The 23,021-nt window shown below is 56.1% G+C and overlaps 2 protein-coding genes across 10 annotated transcripts; both read right to left on the bottom strand.

The window, feature by feature from the left end:
* Window positions 1-1,009: 1,009 nt before the first annotated feature.
* Window positions 1,010-14,603, bottom strand: SLC29A1 (solute carrier family 29 member 1 (Augustine blood group)). Of its 9 annotated transcripts, none has more exons than XM_015538907.2 (14): window positions 14,555-14,603; window positions 8,779-8,888; window positions 7,522-7,604; window positions 5,469-5,550; window positions 5,149-5,351; window positions 4,897-5,036; window positions 4,458-4,592; window positions 4,266-4,363; window positions 3,859-3,937; window positions 3,327-3,424; window positions 2,997-3,105; window positions 2,672-2,757; window positions 2,096-2,295; window positions 1,010-1,735 (listed from the first exon to the last, which is right to left on the bottom strand). In XM_015538907.2, the coding sequence occupies exons 3-14, from the start codon at window positions 7,548-7,550 to the stop codon at window positions 1,624-1,626; spliced, it is 1,371 nt and encodes a 456-aa protein (XP_015394393.1). In that variant the 5' UTR covers window positions 7,551-7,604; window positions 8,779-8,888; window positions 14,555-14,603; the 3' UTR covers window positions 1,010-1,623. The 9 variants fall into 9 exon arrangements, with proteins under 9 accessions (XP_015394393.1, XP_042842388.1, XP_042842386.1 ...); XM_042986454.1 differs by lacking the exon at window positions 14,555-14,603 and adding an exon at window positions 11,058-11,137 and having other exon boundaries at window positions 7,522-7,601; XM_042986452.1 differs by lacking the exon at window positions 14,555-14,603 and adding an exon at window positions 10,745-10,834.
* A 774-nt stretch (window positions 14,604-15,377) lies between these two features.
* MYMX (myomixer, myoblast fusion factor) lies at window positions 15,378-16,633 on the bottom strand. Its single transcript, XM_042986459.1, has 2 exons — window positions 16,607-16,633; window positions 15,378-16,129 (listed from the first exon to the last, which is right to left on the bottom strand). The coding sequence occupies exon 2, from the start codon at window positions 16,113-16,115 to the stop codon at window positions 15,861-15,863; it is 255 nt and encodes an 84-aa protein (XP_042842393.1). The 5' UTR covers window positions 16,116-16,129; window positions 16,607-16,633; the 3' UTR covers window positions 15,378-15,860.
* Window positions 16,634-23,021: the final 6,388 nt, after the last annotated feature.

The raw sequence follows: 23,021 nt of genomic DNA, 5'->3' as shown, positions 1-23,021 counted from the left end.
CTTGCTTTCCACCAGCCTCAGATACATATTCTGGTTTGGCATGTGCCCCTGGAATACATGGACTCTAGCTCTCCATGTAATGATATACTTAACTATCCTATTAGAACTTCAAAGCTCATCAAATAGTCTTAAAAATGTGCTAAGAACCCTTAATGAGGCCTGAAGCCTTCAATTAAATTAAACTGAGAAACAGAAGCCCTGACAGAGGTGCCAATTTGTAACTATCTGCTGGTCAGGGGTTAGTGAACAGTCTGGGCTATAGCCAGGGTCAGTAGGTGTGTGTGTGTATGTGTGTGTGTCCACAGTAGCCAGAGCTCTGGCCCCACTTCCAGTCCAGAAGAGTAATTTTTAAGAAGGGGGACCCAGTGGTATGGCTCCCTCCACGGAGTGAGTCCCATACCATCCCACCCCTAGGTGAGTTTAAGAAAAGGGGAGGGCCCAGTTTTAATGCAAGGACACATAGGCCCCTTGTTCCCCAAGAAGACTGAGCTTTGATGTCAGGGCAGAGTGCCAGGTAGAGGAGAACCCTTGGATTGCAGCCTCTTCTTGCCTGGAGGTGTGGGAGGGCAGCCAGGGGAGGGGATGTTAGTCAAGGGAGGAGTGCTGACCAGTTTTGCAGGTTCATTCCTCAGGCTGGGTGGTGAGGACAGGTGGAAAAGGTGGCAGTGAAGACCAAAAAAAAAAGGTGAAGCACTGGCTCTGTCCCCAGTCCTATGAAAGAAGGAACTGAGCAGCAAAGATAAATGGCCTTTCTCAGTCTCAGCCGGCAGCCTGGACATCCCAGCTCCAGACTTGTCCCTTCTCCGTGGCCCCACCAGGGGGCACTGCAGCCTCTCTGAGGCTAAGAGGACCAACTGCTCCACCCCCCCACCCCCCACCTTTGGACCCACGCCCAGCCCAGCGCTGGCAAGGCTCAGCTGGGTCATGCTCATCCCCCAGATTCGGGCTGCCATCCTGCTGCCCTCTCTAGGGCATGAAGCTGTGGCTGGAGGACACAGGGAGCCATGGAGAAAAAAAAAAAGTTTTATTTTATCAGAGAGCCTCTGAAGGCACCTGGTTTCTGTTGAATATAAAAAAAGGCATAAAATGGCAACTGTACAAGGTGCATGATGGGTAACAACAAGGCAGGGGGAGGAGAGGGACACGGAGATGTGAGGGGAGGAGGCACATAGGGAGAAGGGGGATGGAAATGTCAGACTGGACTTTAGAACAGACAGTCCTGCCCCCTCGCCACCCCTGGTATAGGCAGATGAACACACACACACACACACACACACACACACACACACACACACACTCTGAGCCCAGGAGTCTCTGCTTCCCCTGCTCAAGCAAGGATCAGTCAGAACCAAGGTGGGGGGGGGGGGGCAGCCCTTGAGCAGATGCAGAGACTGTAGAGACTGTATCCCTTCCCTTGATTCTGACCCTCAGGCTCACAATGTCCCCACTGTCCATCCACAGAGGTTCCCTCCTCAGGGCCTGGACACCCGGGCCCAGAACAGGCCGTGAGAAAGAAGAAGCTGGCTAGCTAGAAGAGAAAACCTCCAAACTCCTGCCCGTCCCTGAAGGAGAAGAAAGGGGGCAGGAGCAGGCGGCCACTGCAGTCCTTCTATCCATCCATGGTCACACAATTGACCGGAACAGGAAGGAGAAGACAGCCCCCAGTGCCAGGCCCAGAGACAGAAAGAAGGCCATGATGGCTCCAGCTGTCTCTGCCTCAGCCGGCTTCACTTTCCTAAAGGCGGGAGGGCAAGGCTTCCTTAGAATGGCCCCTACCCCAGCCCCACCCAGAGCCTCTGGGGTGGGGAGACTTGCCTGAGCACAGAATTCTGCTGCCAAGCATCTTACTTTCCCACCCCCAATCTGGCTTCTCCCTCTTGGGGGAATGTGTACTGGGGTCTGTCTCCCACCTACCCACATCTCCACCTAGGTACCCCGGGTGTCCCACCGCCCACCACCCACCACTACCCCTTCACCTACGTGCCTTACATGCCCCTCCAGGATCAGGGAGTCTCCTGTTGCCCTCTCTCCCTTCACTGAGCATCCACTGCTGCAGCTCTAGACCCTGCCTGATGCCACCAAGGTCCCCACTCACTTGGGCCCGAAGCACATGCAGAGACTGGCGAGGTAGCCATTGGAGAAGGCGAAGGCAGCCATGAAGATGATGAACCAGGCGTCGTGCTCGAAGACCACAGCCAGGTACCGGCGGGGCTGGACATTGCACAGCAGCAGCAGGGGCACAAACAATATCCGGGCCAGCACCAGGCTTGGCAGCCAGTGGCTGTCCTTCCCAGGCTGCGGAGGAGCAGGTGGTACCTCAGCCGGGGCTGGCCCACAGCCTCCACTGGGGGCCCCTTAGGATCTGGATTGAATCTGGTTACCCTTAGGGCATGGTGATTGGGAGGGAGCATGGTTGAGCCTTCTGGAGTGCTGGCAATGTTCTATATTTGACCTGGGTGGTGATTATTCAGAGATGCATGCATGTTTACGTGTGTGTGTATTCATTAAGCTGTACGCTTAAGACCTGTACAACTTACTATACATAATGTCTTGGTTTAAAAAAAAAAAAAAGCACGCTCCCCTTACCACCACACTATCTTGGTTCCCTTTCTGCATCTCAGGCTGGACTCTTCCCTCTCACAGGGGCTGGGTGCCACCTTCTACCACTTACCCACGTAAATATAGCTGTGAGGCTCCGGCCCAGCCAGTCGAAGACATTGAAAGTCAAGAAACAAGACACAGGAATGAAGTAGGCTCCTGGAAGAGGAAAAGTAGATTCAGGGATGGTTATTAGGTCCAGAGAGACAGATTTAGCCTCACTGGGGCTCAGTTTCCCCAGCTGTAAAACAGAGAAGATGCTTCCAGCCCAGGGAAGGGCAAATGGGCCAAGAAGAGTCTAGTTGGGGAGACAACAGCCTAGGATCCCCCACTCCCTCACCCCCAATCCTGCTCTAGCTCCTGTCTGTCCCCATCCTGGGAACCCATGGTGTCCTCACCCCAGGCACTGTTGCCCGCAATGCTGGATTGGACCTCAGCAGTCACAGCGGGAAACATCCCAATGGTGACCGTGAAGATGAAGCAGACGGAGAGAGCCGGGACTAAGATCTAGAGGAAAGGGACCCAGGCCCGTGTCTTCATGGTGTTGTGCATTCAAAGAACCCAGAATCCCCACCCCCTGACATACACACACACACACACAGGAGAATCCAGGAGAGTGGCCAGTATCGGGTGGGAAAGGGAGCGGATGGATAGTGTGCAGGTCGGGAGGGGCAAAAGGAGAGAATGAGGGTAAAGGGCAGAGGGCAGAACACCCATGCCCCACATACGTTTCTGAGGATGGCTCGGATAGAGTGGCCTTGGTTGGTGGACTCAGAGTTGGGGGCTGGAACTCTGGACTCCTCTTTGTTTGCTTTTAGGTCCTCTCCTAGGGGGTGACAGGTTGTGGAAGCATCAAATTATAGGTAGGACAGGACAACAGGAGATGACACAAAAGGGGGTGGACACTCCTTACCAGTGCACAGCCACACCCTAACACCTAGCCCAGACCTCCTGTAAATCCCACAGCATGGGTCCAGCGGTCCTGACCTCTCCCAGGAGACTCAGGTCATGTTACAAGAAACTGAAATCACTTCCCATTGCTCTCAGACATTCAAGGTCATCCGGAATCTCCCCCCGCCCCCCCCCTTTATTTTTCCCAGTTTTTATTTCCTGTTGTTTTCCTCATCCCAGCCCTGGTCCATCTGGCCTCTGGCTTGTCACTGCCAGCAAAAACAGTATACTCATTCTTGCCCTCTGTGCCCATGCTGCTCCCTCCAGGGCAGGCCACCCTCCACCCCAGCTTCTGTGGGCTATTCTGACCTTTACTAATGAGATCCAACTTGGTCTCCTGCTCTCCAGGCCCTTCAAGCTTGAGCTGCTGGTAGTAACGGTAGAATTCCTACCAAGAGAGGGAGACAGTGGAGGTGGATTCAGTGGTGGAAGCTCCAGAATTCCTGCCTCGCCCAGGTCTGGGTCTCAAAACACCATTCGTCTACTGGGAACAAACTGAGGGTTGATGGGGGCTGGGAGGGAGGGTAGGGTGGGTGATGGGTATTGAGGAAGGCACCTTTTGGGATGAGCACTGGGTGTTGTATGGAAACCAATTTGACAGTAAGTTTCATATATTAAAATAATAAATTAATTAAAAAAAAAAAAAAAACACCATTGGTCTGAAGCCCTGGACCCCCCACCCCAGACCCCAAATCTGGCTTTCTCCATTTGCTTACCAGTCGGGGCAGGCCTAGGTAACAGATGATGGCCAAAACGATAACCCCACAGGCGGTGATAAAATAGCCAAAGGCACTTTCTGACAGCTCCGAGCCACCTGGGTGGAGGGTGTGCAGAAATCAAAGACCAGCCCCACCCCTGTCCCTTTCCCCCAGCAACTAGGCCAACGGGCAGATAGTAGGAAGACTTACTGGCGATGGCGCAGATCATGGCCACCGAGGCGAAGAAGCCTGCCAGGCCCTGGCCACTCATGATGGGGGCAGTGTAGCTGGTGGGCAGGAGGCCAGCCAGACCAAACAGGCTGCCCTGCAGGATGGCACCGAATGCTGGGGGCACAAGGTGGGCATCAGCAGGGGAGGGGAGAGCAAGGTGGGACTTGCTTCCGCTGGAGGTGGCTGGGGGCCCGTAGGAACACAGGTCCCAGTGAGTCTTAACACCAAATGACCCTCTCTGCCCCTACTCCCAGCCCTGGTCCATGTCTGCTCTGGCCTCTTGAATCATTGACTACCCACGGCATCCATTTCCTCCAGCGGGAGGAATGGGCTCCTTCCTGGCTGACTGTGCTTCTGAAAGAAGGGTGGGGGGATCCAGGAAGATCTCTGCCCTAGGCCTGCTCCCAGCCCTGCTTACAGTTAATGAGCATGATCTTGATCATGGTGATGACGAAGAAGGGCACGGCATCCAGATGCACCTTTACCAGGACAGCAGTGATCAAGAACACCAAGAGAATGGCTATCAGGCTGCCCAGGATCCGAACAGACTGGGGGATCCTAGGCCGAGGCAGCAGAGGGACAAGAGGTGAGGCTGCAGGCTCAGCACAGGGAGAACAAGAGGCAGCAGGGGGTGGAGGGGGCTGGTCAGGCCAGGGGCCTGGACACTCACCTCTGATGCAGGAAAGAGTTAAGGCAGGTGAAAAACAGCAAGGGCAACATGGCACATAAGGTCATGACATTGTTGAAGAGGGCACTGAGATAATTCCGCTCTGGGGAGGGTACTGTGGGGGTGGCTGAGGGCTGGAAGTCCTTGCTGTTTTCAGCAGTGACCAAGGACATATTCTGGGTCTCGTCCAGGCGGTTTGTGAAATACTGTGTGGGTTGCAGAGAGAAGCGGTGAGACTTCTCTCCCGGGGCCCCCAAGAACAGATCCATGCCCTACATGCCCAGTGGACATGTCCCCCTGGAGCCCAGTCCCCCCAGTCTCACCCTAGTGGCTGTCATGAAAAAATTCCACGGGAGCAGCGTCCCCAGACCCAGCATGAAGAAGATAAGCCAGACGGCTTTGTACCTGAGGATAGGAGAGGAAAGAGGGGCCTAGTGACCCACTACTCCACCCTCCTTCGCAGACCAAACTTAAGAGCTCCTCCCTCCCCAATGTTCAGTCTCTCCAACTGTCCCAGGGCACAGGCATCTGTGCCCATGTGCACAAGTCCACCTATGGGTTTATGTAGAAGGGGAAGTGTCCGAGGGTAGGGAAAAGGGCACAGATATGTCCACAGGGAGAGTAGGGTCAGGGACACAGGACTGAAAGGCATGGCCAACAGGACCTTGGTTCTCAGCCCCAAAGACTCGGGGGACCCTGCAGGCTTGGGAAACAGTGTGACCCACACATCCGGAGGTGGTTTTGGAAATCTTGCTGAAGGCTGGGGGTAGGCGGGTGAGGGAGAAAGCAAACAGCAAGTGTCTCCCACCCCCACTGGGCAGGCTGGAAGTGATTATGCTGTCTGGATAGGGACTGTGTGGTTCCCCAAAGAGGATTCTGAGGTCAAGAAACTCCCAGACCATTCTGGACCTAGTGGGACAGGAGGGCGGGGTGACTTGGGGTGGCTGGGAAGCGAGGGAGCTGTTTTTTCCCTGGCCCAGACAAAACCAGCTTTGTAGGTCACACCACATAGGGTAGGCCAGGAGGTATCAGGCCACTGGACGTCATCTGGGCCCCAAATAGTAAATAAGTGCCGCCCTAGCTTCGGCCAGGGCATTGCCCCAAGCCCTACACTTCAGGGCCTGTCTGGGATGGCCAGCCTTCCCCAGGGGGCCCCGAACCCTCCTACTGTGGTCTCCAGATGTGTCTTTCATATCTTCCCCACAGCTAATGCCCGCTTTCTTCACAGAGATGGCAGGGACAAAGTCCAAGGCAGGGAAGAAACAGGTCCAGTTAGAGTACAGGGCCCGGCCTCACACAGGAAAGGCCTGGGTGAGTGCCCCAAGTGGGGAGGTCTGAGCCACTGCAAATGCAGCCTCCCTCCGCCCCCACTCCCTTTTATCCTCCGGACCTTGAAGAACACAGCTAAAGGCTCGACTCAGAGGTCCCGAATGAAGGGAGAAGCTCCCAGACATGGCTGTGCAGAATACATGGTCAGAGCGGGGCTGGGAGAGGGCGCCAATACATGGAGATGGGAGAGGGGTTCACAGAACTGCTACCAATGGTGAGACTCTGATAGCACAGGCAGCCTGGAAATGGAGGAGACAGGGACGGAACCAACCTGGGGCCTGTACTTACTATGTCTCCTTAAATTCCCTCCCATTCAAATAAACCCTACCTCAATTTTACAGGTGGGAACAGTCCCAGAGAGATTAAGCTAAGTACCTGAGGTCCCATAGCCAGAAGTGGCCTACTTCTGTGGCCTCTGGCACACGAGGGAGACCGGATTGGCAGTGGAGAGGGGATGAGGCTGGGGGGCCTGGGCTGAAGGAGTTTTGGACCACAGGCATGGCTTCATCGATTCTCTTGGGTCCTAGACTCCTTGGAGGGCTTAAACCACGCTACAGCCTCTCCCCCCCGCAAATACGTAGGCATGATCACCATTGTGGGTCTAACTGAAAGGAGCGTATAGGCTCCAGAGGCGGGGAAATGAGAGGAAGGTCAGTTCAAGGACCAGGGTGGGCCAGGGTCATCTGAGGCAGGGCCAGGCCTGAGGGAGAGGGCAGTTCTGCCAGATGTGCTCCGGAACTAGGGGTGCCGCCAATGATTTCCCCAGAGTGATGGGAGGAGGAGCTGGAAGCTGCTGGCTGGCTGGAGAGCAACAGTGGAAACACTGAGAGGCCAGGGAGGGGCTGCCGCCCACCCATCCTGGCCTTCCCCACAGGCCCCCCGGCTAAGACACGCATGGTCCCCACCCCTCGTGCAGGCCTGACTCATAGCTACTTTGCTGGAAGACCAGGCAGCAGTGGAAACCCCAAATTCCAAAGGACACCACACCCAGCCCCCTGGAGACCCATTTCCACTCCCCTGGATCCCCTGGCCCAGGTCCCCCAGTACCTGTCCTGAGGCTCGTGACCGGTTGTCATGGTGACGGCGTTCTCAGTTTTGCCTGGCCGATAACTCCCTCCTCCTGGCGTCTGCTGGGGGCAGAAGCAGTGTGAGGCCACGTCTTGGCCCTGCTTCCCCATAGGCCTCTTTAGACTCTTGTGGGGTAGGCGGCAGGCAGGGTTCACAGAGCAGGCAAGCCGGAGAGTCCACAAGGACCCCCTCCTGGCCCTGCCCCTGAGGACTGCTCAATCTGACCCCTCTGACCAGCCCTGTCGGGCCCCCTGCCTGCTCAGGCTCTACCTGGCTCCCGGCCTGGCCACCGCTATTTTTATCCAGCAGCTGAAGCAGTTTGTAAGCTGGGAAACGGGAGAGTGGCGAGCAGGAGAGGAGGAGGAGGAAGTATGAGGGAGAGGGAGGGAAAGACTGGCAAAGAAGGCAAGGAAGAGGATGAGAGCAGTCAGGGACAACGACAACAGACAACAAGGATAATGGAAGGAGCGACAGGAGGAGGGAAGCAGGAGTCAAAGCAAAGAGGGCGAGGGGAGGGAAGGGGAGGAGGGAGGGCACAAAACAAACAGATCAGCAGCAGCAGCAGCAGCAAGAGCCACAGGGAAGAGGACAGAAGCCAGGCCAGAGATGCCTCCCCTGCACCAGGCCCCTCTCTGCAGGTCTGACCTTCACACCCTCTGGGGGAGCCCCTGCGCTCATAGCAGGAGTGGGCTCTGGAGGGCCTGCGCCCTGCTGGAGGCACCCCAGACTCCAGTCTCTCTGCTGGCAGCCCTTGAACCTTCCTTTCCAGTCACTGCCCAGGGGCTTCCTAGTTCCTGGCCAGTTTTCTAGGAAAATACTTCACCATGCATGTGGGGACACAGCCCTTCCCACAACCACCCTGGCCCCTCCCCGACGCCCAGTCCTGTCCCCAGGGTTACCCCATCCCCCCTCAGTTCCTCTTTGACTCACTCCCAGGTCCCTATCCTCTTCCCCTTTCAGAGAGCAAACTTGAAAGGAAGACTGGGGGAGCAGGGACACAGGCCCGACTGACCACATTGTCCCAAAGCTCCTAGGCCACCCCCTCACGATCCCCCTCCCGCTTCCCGCTCGTGCAGGGCAGGCGCCCTGGCACCAGATCAGACAGCTTTCCCCTTTGGATGGCAAGGAAAGCCAGGCAGGCGTGTGCTGGCACATCCCCCACGTGCAGGCCCAGCTCTGGAGCCAGGTCTGCTGTTTGGAGTGAGGACCTGGGCCTGGGCTAGGGCGAGCACTCACCGGATGCCCAGACTTGCCAGCAGAAGGGTCAGAGCAGAGGGGGCCTGGGCAGTCCCTGGGAAGTGGTCCTAGCTCAGGCTCTGGCAGCAGGCCTTGTCCATGGGCGCCCCCTGGGTAAGGGTCCAGAATGAAGAAAGTGGCACAGGGCATATGGGGAGGTTCTCTCTCCCAGGCCTTGCCGTGGGAGTTCTGGTACCCTGGGCCCCATTCTGAGAAGCCTCTCACACACACACAAAACCAGGAGATAAAAACTGCTCCTGTAGCTAGCTTGGGAGATAAGAAACCCAGCAGCCTAAGTAGGGGAGCTGGGGGTGGGGGGGCAGAAATCCCAGGTACAGCCAGTTCCCAGCCTGAGACAGACAGATACTGACAAACAGTTACTTCCAGGGACCCTGAAATCTTCAACCAGCTTTTCTATCCCTCCTGTTACTGCTCTCAACCCCTCCATGGGTGAACTCCAGACTCTCCCAAGGCCTTCCTTAGCGCCCCAGCACACCCCTGTGTTGTAGAACAGGGACAGGAGGAGCAGACCCACACACCTCCCAGATGGGAGGCAGAGGTCTTCCTTTATTCATTTTCTCAACAAATATTTACTGAGGACCTCTGCATGCTCTCCAGGCACTGTTCTAGGCACTGGGGACAGAGCAGTGAACAACACTGTTCATGTTTCCGAGAGGGATGGGGGCAAGAGGGCTCCACCCTGGAGGGTGGGGAGAGAAGGCTCAGGACTCAGATTTTCTATTAGGTAGCAAGGAGGGGAACCCCCAGCTTCACACCTCAGCACACCCCATACTCCACCCCCCTACCCCCACAGGTAAGATTCCTGGCAGTAAAGAACTGGGAGGTGGGGTGGAGAGAATAGAGTATCTCCCCTTTCTTAGTAAAATCTGCCTTAGGCTCAGAGAAGTAGTCATTTCTCCCCCCCAGCTGTGCTCCCATCCTGCCCACATGGTAACAGTCAGCTGGCCAGCCCAGGTGTTTTGTTCTTGCCTGCCTTTGCCCAGCAGCAACCAGGGATTTGACACCAGCTCAGCATTTGGTGTCCCTCCACCCACGCCCTGGCCTGCAGGGATGGAGTTCTGAAAGCAGCCACCCAACTGAGCACCTCTCCTTTTATACCTATCTCCGCCCCCCCTCCAGACCCCCAGCGCCTCTCATGCACCCCAGCTTCCAGACACATCTTTGCAGTAGCATCATATTCTCTAGTCCCATGGAGTTGCATATGGGGCCAGCCACTACCTGTCCTCACAACCACCCCTAAGCTAGCACTAAACTCTCTCCATTGAACAGATGGGGGAGGCTGAGGTTCAGAGCGGTTGAGTCACTTGCCTAAGGTCACGGAGCTAGTGAATAGGTGAGCTGGAATTCAAAGTCAATGTGCAGCTCATCCTAGCCTCCTTCTGGGGCCGGGAGGTAGGTAGAAAGGCTGCTTCTCAGCTAGCCCTTTAAATTGGGAGATGCGGGTTGGGGAGGGGGGGGTAAGGTGCGGGCGGCATCTGCAGCCTGACAGGAGCCTCAGGTGTAAGGCAACCCCCCTCCAATTACACACACATCCTGGCACCGAGAGCTCAACAGGCAGAAGGACAAGTGGGAGGTTACCGCGAGGAGTGGGCAAAGGGGCCGCCCCAAGAAGGCTGAAGGGCAGGGCTGGGACCAGCCCTCACCCAGGCTGCTCTTCCCTCCCCCCGCCCCCCCCCCCCCCCCCCCCCGCGGACGGAAACCCGCGGTGTGTGTCCCTGTCCTTTCTAAAGATAAGGAAGGGTCCTCTCAGGGAGTAAATAAGGACGTGCCCAGGAAGGGGAGGCCAGGAACACGAATTCGGCCAATAAAAGGCAGAGGTTAAAGAGACAGCTCCTTCACCTCCAAGGCACGCGCCCTGCCCTCATCCCCATTCCCACCCCCACCCCTCCCAACACGGTTACCGGCGCGGCTCCTCTCCTGTACCAACTAGACTGATCGAGATTACCCATCTACTCGCCCGCCCCTTGCGGAGGTCAGTTCGGCGACTGCCGGTTTCAGGCCCAGGAACCAGGCCGCCCACGCTCCGCTCGGGTCGCGATCTCCTCAGAGTCCCCACGCGCCCTGGCCCTTGCGCGCCACGTGCAGCGCGGCTCCGCACGCTCCACGCCGGGGAAGCGGGGCCCCCACCCGGCGTCCCCTCCGCGCGCCGCGCAGCTGCCAGGCCCAGCCTCCCTGCCCCCGTGGCGGCGGGAAGAGACGCCTCCCGCCCCGGCGGTGCCCGGTTTCCCCCTATCCCGGGCCCCCGGCCCGAGAAGCACCTGCTAGCTAGGAAGGAGTCCTACCGCGCCGAGATCCGCGCGCCCTCTCAGTAGCTTCCCGCGCCCGCGGCAGCACATTGAAACCCGCCCTCCGCTGGGCCCGCCCCGGCCCACGTCCGCAGCCGCAGCCCGCCCCCCCCGCACCCCCCCCCGCCCTCGCCGCCGCGGCCCCGCCCCAGCTCCCCCACCCCAGCCGCTCGGGACGTGAGCCTCGCCCCCCCCCCCCTTTTTCGCCCAGCTACGCCCAGCCGGGGCTGCATGGCCCATACCTCAAGCTATTTCTAAAAATGGGACCTGTGGGCCCCGCTACACCAAACCCTGCCCCGTTATGAAGCACCCGATCCAGAGAATACAGCCCCACGCTGGGTACCCCTAGTCTCCTCCGCGCTGCCGCTCCAGAAACTCCTACAGAACCCGCGTCCGGACGCTCCTTGCAGCAAACCTTCGGCTCAGACCCGTCCGGACGCCTTCACGTCCATACTCCATCCCAGATGTTCCGGTATAACTCCCCGAACCCCTCCCACGCCACTTTCTCCTACACTGCACTTTTTTCCTTTTCTGCGCGGGCCTCTTCCCTTCTCAGTGCCACTTTCTTCCTTTCCTTTGCTCCCCCAACCCCCATGCCGGAGGGATCCCTCTGCATAATCAGTATAATCAGTGACCTGAATGGTGGGTTTTCCCACCTCTAACACACAGACCCGAACACCCACACACAAACACTATGCCACCCTCAACTGTGATAAGGAGGGGGATGTGTGTCTCTGTGGGGGTTGCGGGGGAAGGGGTAGTGGCATAGGTCTGTAGGCCCCTCGAGGTTCACTTTTTCTAAATCCAGAACTTTGGAAACGCTGAGGAACAGTTGGAGATGGTAAGAGAAAAAGCCCAGAATAGCCTTACATCCTGCGTGAATCCTATGGACCGATACTCAGAGGCAGAGGCCAAGCCTTGCGGAGCCCCACATCCTCCACTGGCTGAGGAAGGGGGTGGGCATGCTGGGTGGTCAGTCCTTCTTGTACCTCCAAGGGAGGCAGAATGATTCTCTCCCATTTTGCTGGTCAGTAAATTTGGGGGAAGGAGAATACGGCCCCTATAGCTGCCCTCAGTGCTGGAGGACAATCTGAAGGCTGGAGAGGTGTGAAGACAGAAAATCCAGTCCAGCATACCCCACCCTCCCCAACTACCCAAGAGACTCGTCCCCTGAAGAAGCTTTGGACACTAATTAACAATTAGCATACTACCATCATTAAGAATAAGGTAGAGTCACCTTCTTGCCAGGGAACAGACTGGGCCCTGAGAGGAGGGGTAGCTTTTCTACTTAGGATCAGTGACCTGTCCCCAAGCTACTCCAGAAGGAATGTTCTCAGCCTCCTGGCTCTGTGCCTCACAGAGACATAACACACCATCATCCCCCAGCCTTAACCAAACAGAGGGCAGGAAGATGGGTAGGGTGGTGTTTTTTTAGGCACTGCCCCACGGCTTGAGGGCAGCTTCATGTCTGGGTCTACCCACCCCCATTCCCATCCTGTGTTTGTCCAGTCTCTCGCTCTTCCTCTCCCAGCCCTCCTCTCCCCTCTTCCTTGGCCCCTGTCTCTCTCCCACCTTCATTTCCCATCTTTGGGCCTGTGGGGGTGGCAGGCCTTAGTGGTCAGACAGATCCTCCAGGCATGGCCAGGCTGGTAGCCAGTGGCTGGAGTTGTGTGCAGAGGGGGCTGGAAGTGGAAAGAAACTGGAGGGAAGTGGTGAGGGTCCCAGGCCAGACAGTGGAAGGCTGTTTCCTCTCCCCACCCCCGCTGAGGCCTGGCCTGCTCACTAGATGGCAACAGCCAGGGCTGTTATTGCTGGAGAGAAGCCCATCTGGCAATCACCCTGCCTGGGCCCCCAGCCAGCATCCACGCCCCTTCGGGGCTACTTCCCTGGCCAGAGATGGTTGCTGGGTGCCAGGGCCCTCTGCTGGACATCCTCAGGGCCCCAACTCACACCGGTCAGTACTGGGAGTTTTTCTGGTCAGGCCCAGCCAGTCCTGTCACCTTCTGCCCAGTCTTAGGGCTTTCTCCCTCCCTGAGTTCCCTTGGGTCACTGACACAGAAGTAGGGTAGGAAGGGCTGAGTCAGCTGCACCCCCACCCCCACCCTATACTCCACTCTAATTGAGACTGTCCGTAGCTCCAGACTCCATCCTCCCATTCCAAGCCCCGAGCCTGCCCCACCATCTCACACACAGCCCTCTTTTCCCCAGCCCTGTGTCCATCTGTGTTTGCTGGAAGTGTGTTTGCTTGGCTTGGCTATTTGTCACCAGCACCTGTCTCATGACTGTGCGTTCTCAGTTGTTGTTTGTGACTCTCTGTCCCTGCCCTTGTGGCAGGGTTGGGACTAGAGAGAGGCCAATGAGGCACTTGACTGCAAATTTTAAGGGACTTGACTCCAAAAAATTCGGGAATCAAGATAAATAATATTTTACTGTAGTCTTTAAAAAAATCAAAGTTAATGCAAAAAAATCTATGATGAACCAAACATCAACATTTAAAATACAGGAGCTCCTGGGTGGCTGAGTGGGTTAAGTGTCTACCTTCAGCTCAGGTCATGATCTCCTGGTTGGTGGGTCTGAGCCCTACCACTGGCTCTCTGCTGTCTGCGGGGAGCCCTCTTCAGATCCTCTGTGCCCCCCTCTCTCTGCCCCTACCCCCCACAAAAAGTAAATAAAAACTTAAACATTTAAGATACAGAATCCAGCCCTCTCACTTCCCTCGCCTTCCTAGTGGGTGTGTGTACTCCAGGATGGGAACGAGGGTCAGGGTTTAAGATTTGAGGTTCACTAGGTCTGGGCTTGGTCGTCTCAGACTAATTTCTCGGGCCTCTCCCCCTACCCTTTGCTCTGGGCAGGTCTCTGACCTTGGGGGCATCTGTATACGGTTAGGGCGGCAGGGGTGGGGAAGAAGAGTCGTGGGGGGGGGGGCGGCCTTCCAAGTCTGATTAAAGGCTCCCCTGTACTGGGAACCGCAGATTCCGACACGGTTGATATCCCCCAACTAGGGCCGCACCAGCACCTGTCCCTGCCCTGGCGGCGCGGCGCGTGGGAACCGCGCAGACCCCGCCCCACTGCGCTGGAGGCCCGCCTCCGCTCCCCGCAGTCCTGCCGGTTGGGAGCCGGGGGGGGGGGGGGGGGGGGGGGGGGACGGAAATCCCCTGGCCCGGGTCCCCCTCGTGGCCTCCTTACTTCGGGGCTGGGGCCGTGGCCGTAGCTCGCGGCCCGCGCCGGGTCACACTGGCCTCTTGCCGGGCGGGAGACGGGCTGCAACGGGCTACCCCGGCGGCTTACCGCCCCGCACTCCGCGGCCTGCTCCGTCCCTCCTCGCGCCGCGCCACTCCGCCACTCTGGGGCGAACGAGGCCGGCCGCAGGGAAGGCTGGGAACAAGCGAGAGAAAAGGTGCCCGTGACCCCAGAGGGGAACGAGGTTAGGGGACCACGGGCTGAAGCCCCCTTCCCCCAGGTCGCCTTACCGAGAGGGGCGAGCACGTGCTCTTGATTTTGAGGGCGCCAAGAGGAAGCAGATGGTGCCGAGAGGGGTGGGGAGGTGGGGGTCCGGCGGAAGGTCCCGCGGGGCTGGAGTGGGGGCGCACAGCTCTGGCGTCACTTCTTCCCAGGGGCCGAACTTCAGACTGGTGTGGGGACCGTACGGGGATCCTGAGAGGGGCCCGCATCCCTCACTATCCCCCCGCCCCCCAACCTAGAGCCTAAGACTCGCGGAGGGAGGGAGGTGGGAGGGAGGACTGTTGCTTGGGAACAATAAGCAAATTACCCGGAGGCTGAAAGCAAATGAATCGGACACCTCTGATTTGACCCCTTAGGGGCTGCTCTTTGGGGAGGAGGAAATAATGAGGTGAATGCCCATGGTCACCTCCACCCCCAACCGCCCAGATCTCTTAAAAGGCACAGTGCCCCTCAGGAAGCATTTTTGCTCTGCTCCCCTGGGTGGCTGCCGGCAGGGCCCCTTAGCAAACAAATCTCCCTCTTCCCACGCCGCTAGGTGAGCGGCCCGAGGAAGTTTTCCTTCTTACCTTGAGCTGGCCGGCCAGACCTCTAAATCGGACCCAGGACTGCTGGGTCACGGGGTGACATACTGAAGTTATGCAAGAGAAACGATCTCCAGGAGATGAGGACTGCAGGACAATGGAATAGGAAGCAAAAGGGAGCCGGGAGTGGTTTTCCCCCTCCCACCCCCTGGCCACGTTAGACTGTTTTTCAGTGTAGGAGCATGGGTGACACAATTTTCAATGGTATCCCACGAATTCAAATGAGCAGATATTTATTGAGCACCTGCTGCGTGCTGGGCTTTGGGGCAAGACTGACCAAATCAAGGTTCTATTATTTGAAGGAAAATCCTGAGTCTGAAGGACAGACTGTCTGGGTTAAAATCTCCCCTCTCAGATAAGTTGTCAGTTATCCATGGGTGAGGACTGTCCCTCACTGAAACTCAGGTTCCCATTTGCCCGGGATGGGGGTGGGGGAGCAGAGTCACTCCCCTCATCCCCCCCTTTCCCCTCCCAGCCCAGATGCGATTAGGAAAGGTGTCTTGGAAGGAGGAGTGCAGGGTCGCGTAAGATCAGTTTTCTCCTAGATGCTGGGTATCCTTCCAGTCATTCCTGTTGGGAGTGGGGAGGCATTCCTGGTCAGACCCCTCTTTGTGCTCAGTCCCCCACCGCGTCTTCTGCACAGTGGGTAGGCTGTGCTCAGTGGTGGTGCCAGGACTGTCTTGCTCCAAAAGAATGGCTTTTGATGACACAGCCAATATCAGGGATCGCAGCCTCATTTTGGGGGAGCTAGCCTCTCCCTCCTCTCCTGGCCAGCCACTCTGGAGACCTCCTCAGCGTCGGGAGGGCGGCTCTGGCTGAGGATGAACAACAGACAGCCCAGCAAAGCTTCTCGAACATCCTGCGAGCCCAGGCGGCGGGCCAGTCGGCGCAGGAGGGGCAGGAGGTGCCGGCGGGCCAGGCGGGTGGCAGGCAGCAGCAAGCGGGACATCAGGGTTCGAAGCAGCAGTGGGAGCAGTGGAGCGGGCATGGCTGGGTCAGCGACTGCGAAAGCAATCCAGACTCTAAGCTTGCCCCTTCCCTTTCCTGCTCCCTCCTCACCTGGCAAAAACTGGGGTGGGCAGGTGTCCCCCCACTCCAGTTTATACCCTCATGCTCCCCCCACTTCAATTCCTGGGTCATTTTTGCTTTCCAGAAGCCCTTTCTCTTGGCAAGGTAGCTGGGGCAGGAAGGTTCTTACCACAGTGCAGATGGAGACATTGAACCAAGGCAAGAGCAAAACAGGCTAGGACCCACAATTTGCCCTTCCCAGTCTCCAGGGGCTCCTCTAGTTCCCTGGACATCCCCCCCCCCCAGTCAGTTCCACCCCTCCTCAAGCACATCCTCAGTCTCAACCCAGCAGGAGTTCTTCCCTAGGCAATTGTAAATTTTCCTCCGAGGCCCCTTGATCCACCCAGACCTGACACTTCCTACCTTCCCAACCCCCCACCCCCCCCAACCCCACCGGGCAGCAGCTCTCACCAGTCAGAACTGTTGCTCAGAATCAGTCTCTGGCTGAATTTGCCTGCAGGGGCACAGCCTCCCTGGACCCTACACGGCGGCCCCACCCAGTTCAGCCCCACCCTAGGACCGCTTGCCTGGGTGGGGGGGATTAACGAAGAGACAGCTGTGTTCTGGCACCTGGTATATTGAGGGCAGGGGGCAGCTGGCTCGGAAGAAGTAGAAGGAGCACATGCAGGAATTTTTCCTGCTGGGTGTAGACTTCAGAGTTGGAACCCAGACTGTGCTTTCTAAGGGTGTGACTGTCGGCGCATTGATTTTTCCGGTCTCTAGTCCCCTCCACGGTTGTCTCAGTAACTGGGAGTACCTGGAATGGAACGATGTAAGAGACCCACTTGCCCAAACCTCAGAAGCGGGAAGGCTGCAGCCCAGACACGCCAGGCATGCTATGGCAGGGAGTGACCGAAACAGGGAGAACAGGACGGCAGGACGTGGGCAAGCACCGGGGGTAGAGGAGTGAGGTCACAGTCCATCTGACAGTTGGACACAGCTCGGTGACACTCCCACCCACTTTAGGACCCTCTTCACTCACTTTCGCCCAACACGAAATGAAGTTTCATGAGCTAGCGAAATACAGAGACAACCTGGGGTTGTTTTGTTTTTGAATACCACATCCTCCTACTTCATAAAATGGGTACACGTTTTGCCTTTCTGGACCCAGAAGAGATAATGGCCATGAAAGCATTTTGTAAACTTCACAGCTTTGGGAACAGTTATCGACATTCCATCACCAGCCTCCATTAGCCTCATCACCATCTCTAAAGCCACCGAAGAAGACCGTGAAGAAAGAAAACCTAAACGTCAGAAAGGCCCTCCCACTTCTGCCTGGAAGAAGCAGGGAGAGGAGCTCGAGTTCAGATTTATGGTTCAGTCCTCCTCTCCTTCCAGTTGCTGCCTGAGGAGATGTGCTGGTCATGTGTCATCCTTGGGCCATGGGCCGACACGTGCCAATCCTGTGAGCTCATGACCTCACTCACTTCTTACTTACTACCATTATCTGGAGGCTGCTTTTAGACAAACAGGCTTGAGCAGTGGAATGCAGAAAGGGCCACAGTGAGGGGCACCTGGGTGGCTCAGTCGGTCAAGCATCCGACTCCTGGTCAAGTCACGATCTCATGGTTGGTGAGTTCGAGCCCCACGTGGGGCTCCACACTGAGCGTGCAGAGCCTGCTTGAGATTCTCTCCTTCTCTCTCTGCACCCCTCCCTGCCCCAAATAAATAAATAAACTTAAAACAAAAGGGCCACAGCGACCACTTGGCTGAATACAGACAGGTCTATCAGGCCACCCACCCTGAAATATCCATAGGCCCTAACTGACCCATAACAACTAGGCACAGGTACCAAAAAAGGGAAAACTCCTTGTCACCATACCTCTTCACTTTCCCTCCTTAAAAGTGGCTCCCTCCCACTGCCTTGTTGTAGATAGCCCCTCCTCTGCTGTCCAGCCAGATGCTCCCTTGCGGTGTGTTCACTAAACTTCTCTCCCCTTCGTTCTGCCTCAGGTGAGTTATTTCACCCCCTGCACCACCGGCTTCCACCCAATCATCACTCCACATTTGGGGGCCTCCGTCTGATCAAGAGACACCCCATTCAGGCACCACACACTCTGCAGGAGAGCTATTATAACCATTGTACAGATGAAGAAACCGAGGTTCAGAGTGGCTCACTTAGCCAGAGTCCTACCACAGATAAATGGCCTGATCTCCCCCCAAACCCGCCCCTCCTTCAGGCTTGCCCATCCCTGTAAATGACAACTGCAACTTTCTAGTTCCTCAGGCCGAAATCTTGGACGTTATCTTGACCTTCTCTCTTCCCGTCACAGTTCACTGCCCATATGAGTAAATTCTGGCACCTCTGCTTTCAAAATATCCAGAATCTCACCACCTCTCACTGATGTCACCGTGACTACCCTTATCTGAGCATTCATCATTTCTCACCTGAATTACTGCAGTTGCCTCCTAACTGGTGGTTCCTGCTTCTCTTTTCCACACAGTGACCAGGATGATTTTCATGAACGATGGCTCAGAGGTGCGTGGGTGGCCCAGTTGGTTAAGCATCCAACTCTTGATTTCAGCTTAGGTCTTGATCTCAGGGTCATGGGTTCAAGCCCCGCATGGGCTTTGCGCTGTTTTAAGTACATTTGTGCTTGAAACAAAACAAAAAAAAAACCCCATAAATCAGATCCTGTCTTCTTTCTGCACAAACAGTCCAGTGGCTCCCATCTCAGAGTTAAAGCCAAAGGCTTTAATCGCAACCTACAAAGCCTTGGGTGGTCTGACCTCACCTAACTTCCTGACTCAACTTCTATCCTTGTTTCTCTCATTCTGCTCCAGCCACACTGGCCTCCTTGCTGCTCCTTAACTGTGCCAGATATGGTTCTGCCTCAGGCCCTTTGCACCCACTGTTCTCCTTCCCACAAGGCTCTTTCTCCAGGTATCCACGTGGGGCTCTATCTCACTTCTTTCAAGTTTTTGCCCATATGGCACCTATCCATCCTGTTTAAAATTACACCTCTTTCATCCCATCTCCTCTGTCCCCTCTCTATCCAAATCTCTGTTTTACTTGTCTCCACAGCAAATCATTTTCTGACATGCTATATATTTTATTTTACTTCCTTATCTTACTGATTATCTGCTGCCCCCCACCCCCACCCCAGAGAACGTAGGGACTTACATCTGTTTTGTCTGCTGGTGGTCCCCAGTGCTTGGCAATAAACTTTCAATGTAAAGAATGACTCAGTGAAGGTTCTGTGATGGGTCCCATACTCAGACCTGCTTGTCCAGAGCCTGTGCTGCTGAGCCCCAGAGCTCCTTTGATCTGCGTACACTCTTAGGATGTGAGACCCTGTTTGCCATGGAAGCTGGAGAGAGCCTTTCAGAGAGGCGAACCAATCACATGAACCCAAGGGAAAGGAGTCAGACCTGATGGTTCCCTCTGGGAACCTTCGAAGTATGCAATTTTGAGGGAACCATGAGTCTCAACCAAGCACTGACCCGCATAAGCAGAAATTGATGACCTCAAGTAAGTCACACTTCCCCTCCAACCTCAGTTGCTACTGCTGTGAGATCCTTGGACCTTGGACCTGGAGTCAGATGCCTGTCCCATCCCTCATCCTTGTCCTCGTCCCTTCCCCTATCTCCCCGCTCCCTTCTCCGCCCCCCCCACCCCCAGCATAGTGAGGGACTCTTGGACCTAGACCAGTGAGGCAAGTAAAGGAAACAGGATGTTGTCTCTGGTAACAATGGGGAACCTCAGGGGGGGGGGGGCAGTGAAAAGGGAGGTGGGGGAGGGGCAGCAGCTGCCAGGACCTGGGTCTAGTCTTAGTTTACTCTCTACTCCCTAACCCCCTGGGATTAACTCCCCTGTCCACCTCCTTCCCACCTTCACCTGGATTAATCCTTCCCTATGCCCATCAGCCTGCCCCAGACATTTTCTCCAAGGCAGAAAAGCAGGGGCGCTGCTAAGGATTTCCTCAGCCTTTCCTGGAAAGATAACCATCCTCTCTGGCAACGGAGCTACCACAGAGCAATTCCTCCCAGTTCCTGATTTAGCCTTGTGTAATGGATCCTGCCTGCACCACCCTCACCTCTGCCCCCCACCCTCTGCTGTTGGGAAGAGGCCAGAAACTTTGAGGAAACTGGCCAAACCTCCTGTTCCTTAAAGTCAATTAAAAAAACAAAACAGGATCTGAGGGCCAACTTGTGAAGTTTGTGACCCCTGGAGTCCTCCTCCCTGGTCTTCTTCCCAGAGCCTCAGAGGTCTCTAGAATGCTTTTGGGTAATTGGAGCCATTCGTGTCAACCACAAGCACCGAAGTGCCAGTGACCGTGTGCCAGGCCTGTGTCAGTTGCCGCCGAGGACACGGGACAGATCCACGGAGAGTCAGCAGATAGTGTGAGACAAGCATCTGGGTAGACCGGGTGGGGGGGGGGGGGGCGCGGCGGTGAGAGTTGCAATGTAGTTAGTTTTTTTTTTAAGTAATCTCTACACCCAACATGGGGCTTGAACTCACAACCCCGAGATCAAGAGTCTCACGCTTCACCGACTGAGCCAGCCAGGCACCCCATATAGCTAATGGGTTCTTGGGAGACCAGGGACCGCGGGGCCTTCCGTTCTTCCCACCCCTTTCTGCTTGTCCCCATGCAGGGGTCCACAGCACTCCACTACATGACCTCCTCTGCCACGGCCTGCACAGAGAGGTGAAGAATGGATTTACATGCTGGCTCTGGGACCCTCTGTCAGGGCCTCCGGGGACGCCTGAGCAGACTGTGCACTGCACAAGTGGGGATGGGGATAACACCATCTGGAGCTGTGCTGTGTGGTGGCCCCCTTCTCTAACACGGGAATTGTCACCACTCCTGCCTCTGACAGGATGGAGACATGGGAGAACATGGTCCAGAACTGGCTCTAGAAAGTGTCCAGTAAACAAGAGTTTCCTTCCTTTCATCATTTGGGTTTTACCTCCCAGTACACCCTATGTCTGAGGCCAGGGCAGCTGGCTGCTTCTCGAAGGTCTGCTCGGGGGCACCCTGATGTTCACGACCAGCCACTGAGAGTGGGTGCTGGGCCTCAGTTAAAGCTTGAAAAATCGATGGAGTTTTCAAGTCTCCTTCGGGCCCCGGCCCCTGGCTCTGTCATCTTTCACTGTCCTGTTGCCCCTCTGGGGGATCAGCACTGGCCTGGAGCCTCCCCATTCGTGGGAAGTTGAAGGCAGTGCCCACCCCCAAACAGGTGTTCTGAAGAGAAGCCAGGGGCGCCTCATCAAGGGCAGGGGTGCTGAGGGTGCAGGTGCTGAAGAGCAGGTGTGGAGGCCAGTCAGGGGCGGGGAGTGTCGGGGTTGGTGGGGGGGAAGGGCAGAGCACCAGCCTGGCACTGGGAGTTCAGCCCTGTTACCTAGCACAGCTCCTCTTGGCTTGTGACAATAGTCACTCAACTGTCTGAGTGGGGCCGTTGTGAGGCTCTGAGGCCTGGGAGAAAGTTTCGGGTACTTGCAGCACCACTGAGGTAAGAGATTATGCACTTGGGAGGGGACAGTCCCACGACCCATGACCCATGACCACCGTCCGTTCTTCTGCCCACCAATTCCAGGCCAGGATAGGCTCATGACCAGGCAGCCAGGCAGGAGGACACATATTAGACATGCTTATCAGGCATGGAGAAATGGGTCAGGGAGTTGAGCGTTGCCGGAAAGAGTAGAGCTGACAGGTGGGACCCTACCCTATCCGCAAGAACAGTTGCTGTGGCCAGGGGGAAGGTGGCCCAGAGAGGAGCCTGTACAGAATGCGGCCCATTGTCCTCACTGAAACAACTGTCACTCTCCCCAGACTCAGCTGACAGGACCTAAGGTGGGGGGTGTGAGCTGCACCCCTCTGGTAACGCCTCACAGGGAAGTCAGCTGTTGGCACAGGACAGCTGCTCTCTGGGCAGCAGGAAGGAGGGGTGGGCACCAAGAGGCAGGAGTAGGAGGTAGGGAAGGACATGCCTGGCATATTTGATGGGTGGAGGGACAGCAGAAAAACCCACAAACCCCAGGCATAAATCTAACAAAGACTGAGTGAGACCCTAACGGTGAAAGCAAACACCATTTTTACAGAGGGACCAAAAAAAGAAGACCTGAACATACGGATTAATGTGCCTGGTAACAATGGTCAGGAGAGTATCATGTTATACAAATGTTAGTTCTCCCCCACATTACTCTGGAAATTCAGTGTGATTCCAATTAAGATCCCAACAGTGTTGGTTGCTTCCCTTTCTGGAATTGAGTAAGCTGATCAAAAAATGTATATGGAAGGAGCGCCTGGGGGGCTCAGTCTCTGAAGCATCTGACTTCAGCTCAGGTCATGATCTTACAGTTTATGGGCTTGAGCCCCACGTCGGGCTTTGTGCTGACAGCTCGGAGCCTGGAGCCTGCTTCGGATTCTGTGTCTCCCCCTCTCGCTGCTCCTCCCCTGCTTGCACTCTGTCTCAGTCTCTCAAAAATGAATAAAAGTTAAAAAAATTTTCTTAAATGCATGTGGAAGAAAAAAGGACCAAGGAGAAAAAGAAGAAAGGATACCAATCTGGCCCTACAGATACTACTCTGGCCAATCTAATAATATGGGAATTAAAACGGTGTGGCAAAATGCAAACATAGACACAGTGGCTAAGGAACAGAATAGAGAATTTAGAAACAGACCCCAGAGTATATGGGGCAGAGGGGGAGTTTCTGCTCAAAGGAGAAGGGACAGGGTTGGAGCACAGGGTCGGAAATGGGGCTGGGACAGTTGGCCCTCCATGAGGAAAAGATAAGTGTTGACCTGTTGCTGTACCAACTACAGAAATATATCCCAGTAGCATTAGAGATCTGAATGTGGAAAGTAAAACTATATAATATAGG

Source organism: Panthera tigris, chromosome B2 (assembly GCF_018350195.1).
Source record: "Panthera tigris isolate Pti1 chromosome B2, P.tigris_Pti1_mat1.1, whole genome shotgun sequence".
Lineage (NCBI taxonomy): Eukaryota > Metazoa > Chordata > Mammalia > Carnivora > Felidae > Panthera > Panthera tigris.
The sequence above is the reverse complement of the archived record's forward strand: the minus strand, read 5'-3'. Positions and strand labels throughout refer to the sequence as shown.

Excerpts from the sequence above, each read along its gene's own strand:
- SLC29A1 (XM_042986452.1), bottom strand. Across the intron at positions 7,605-8,778 it reads CTGGCAAGTCTGGGCATCCG|CAGACGCCAGGAGGAGGGAG; the intron begins GTGAGTGCTCGC and ends TTCTGCCCCCAG. Across the intron at positions 5,037-5,148 it reads AACTCTTTCCTGCATCAGAG|GATCCCCCAGTCTGTTCGGA; the intron begins GTGAGTGTCCAG and ends GCCTCGGCCTAG.
- MYMX (XM_042986459.1), bottom strand. The coding sequence starts at position 16,115 with ATGCCCGCTCCACTGCTCCCACTGCTGCTTCGAACCCTGATGTCCCGC.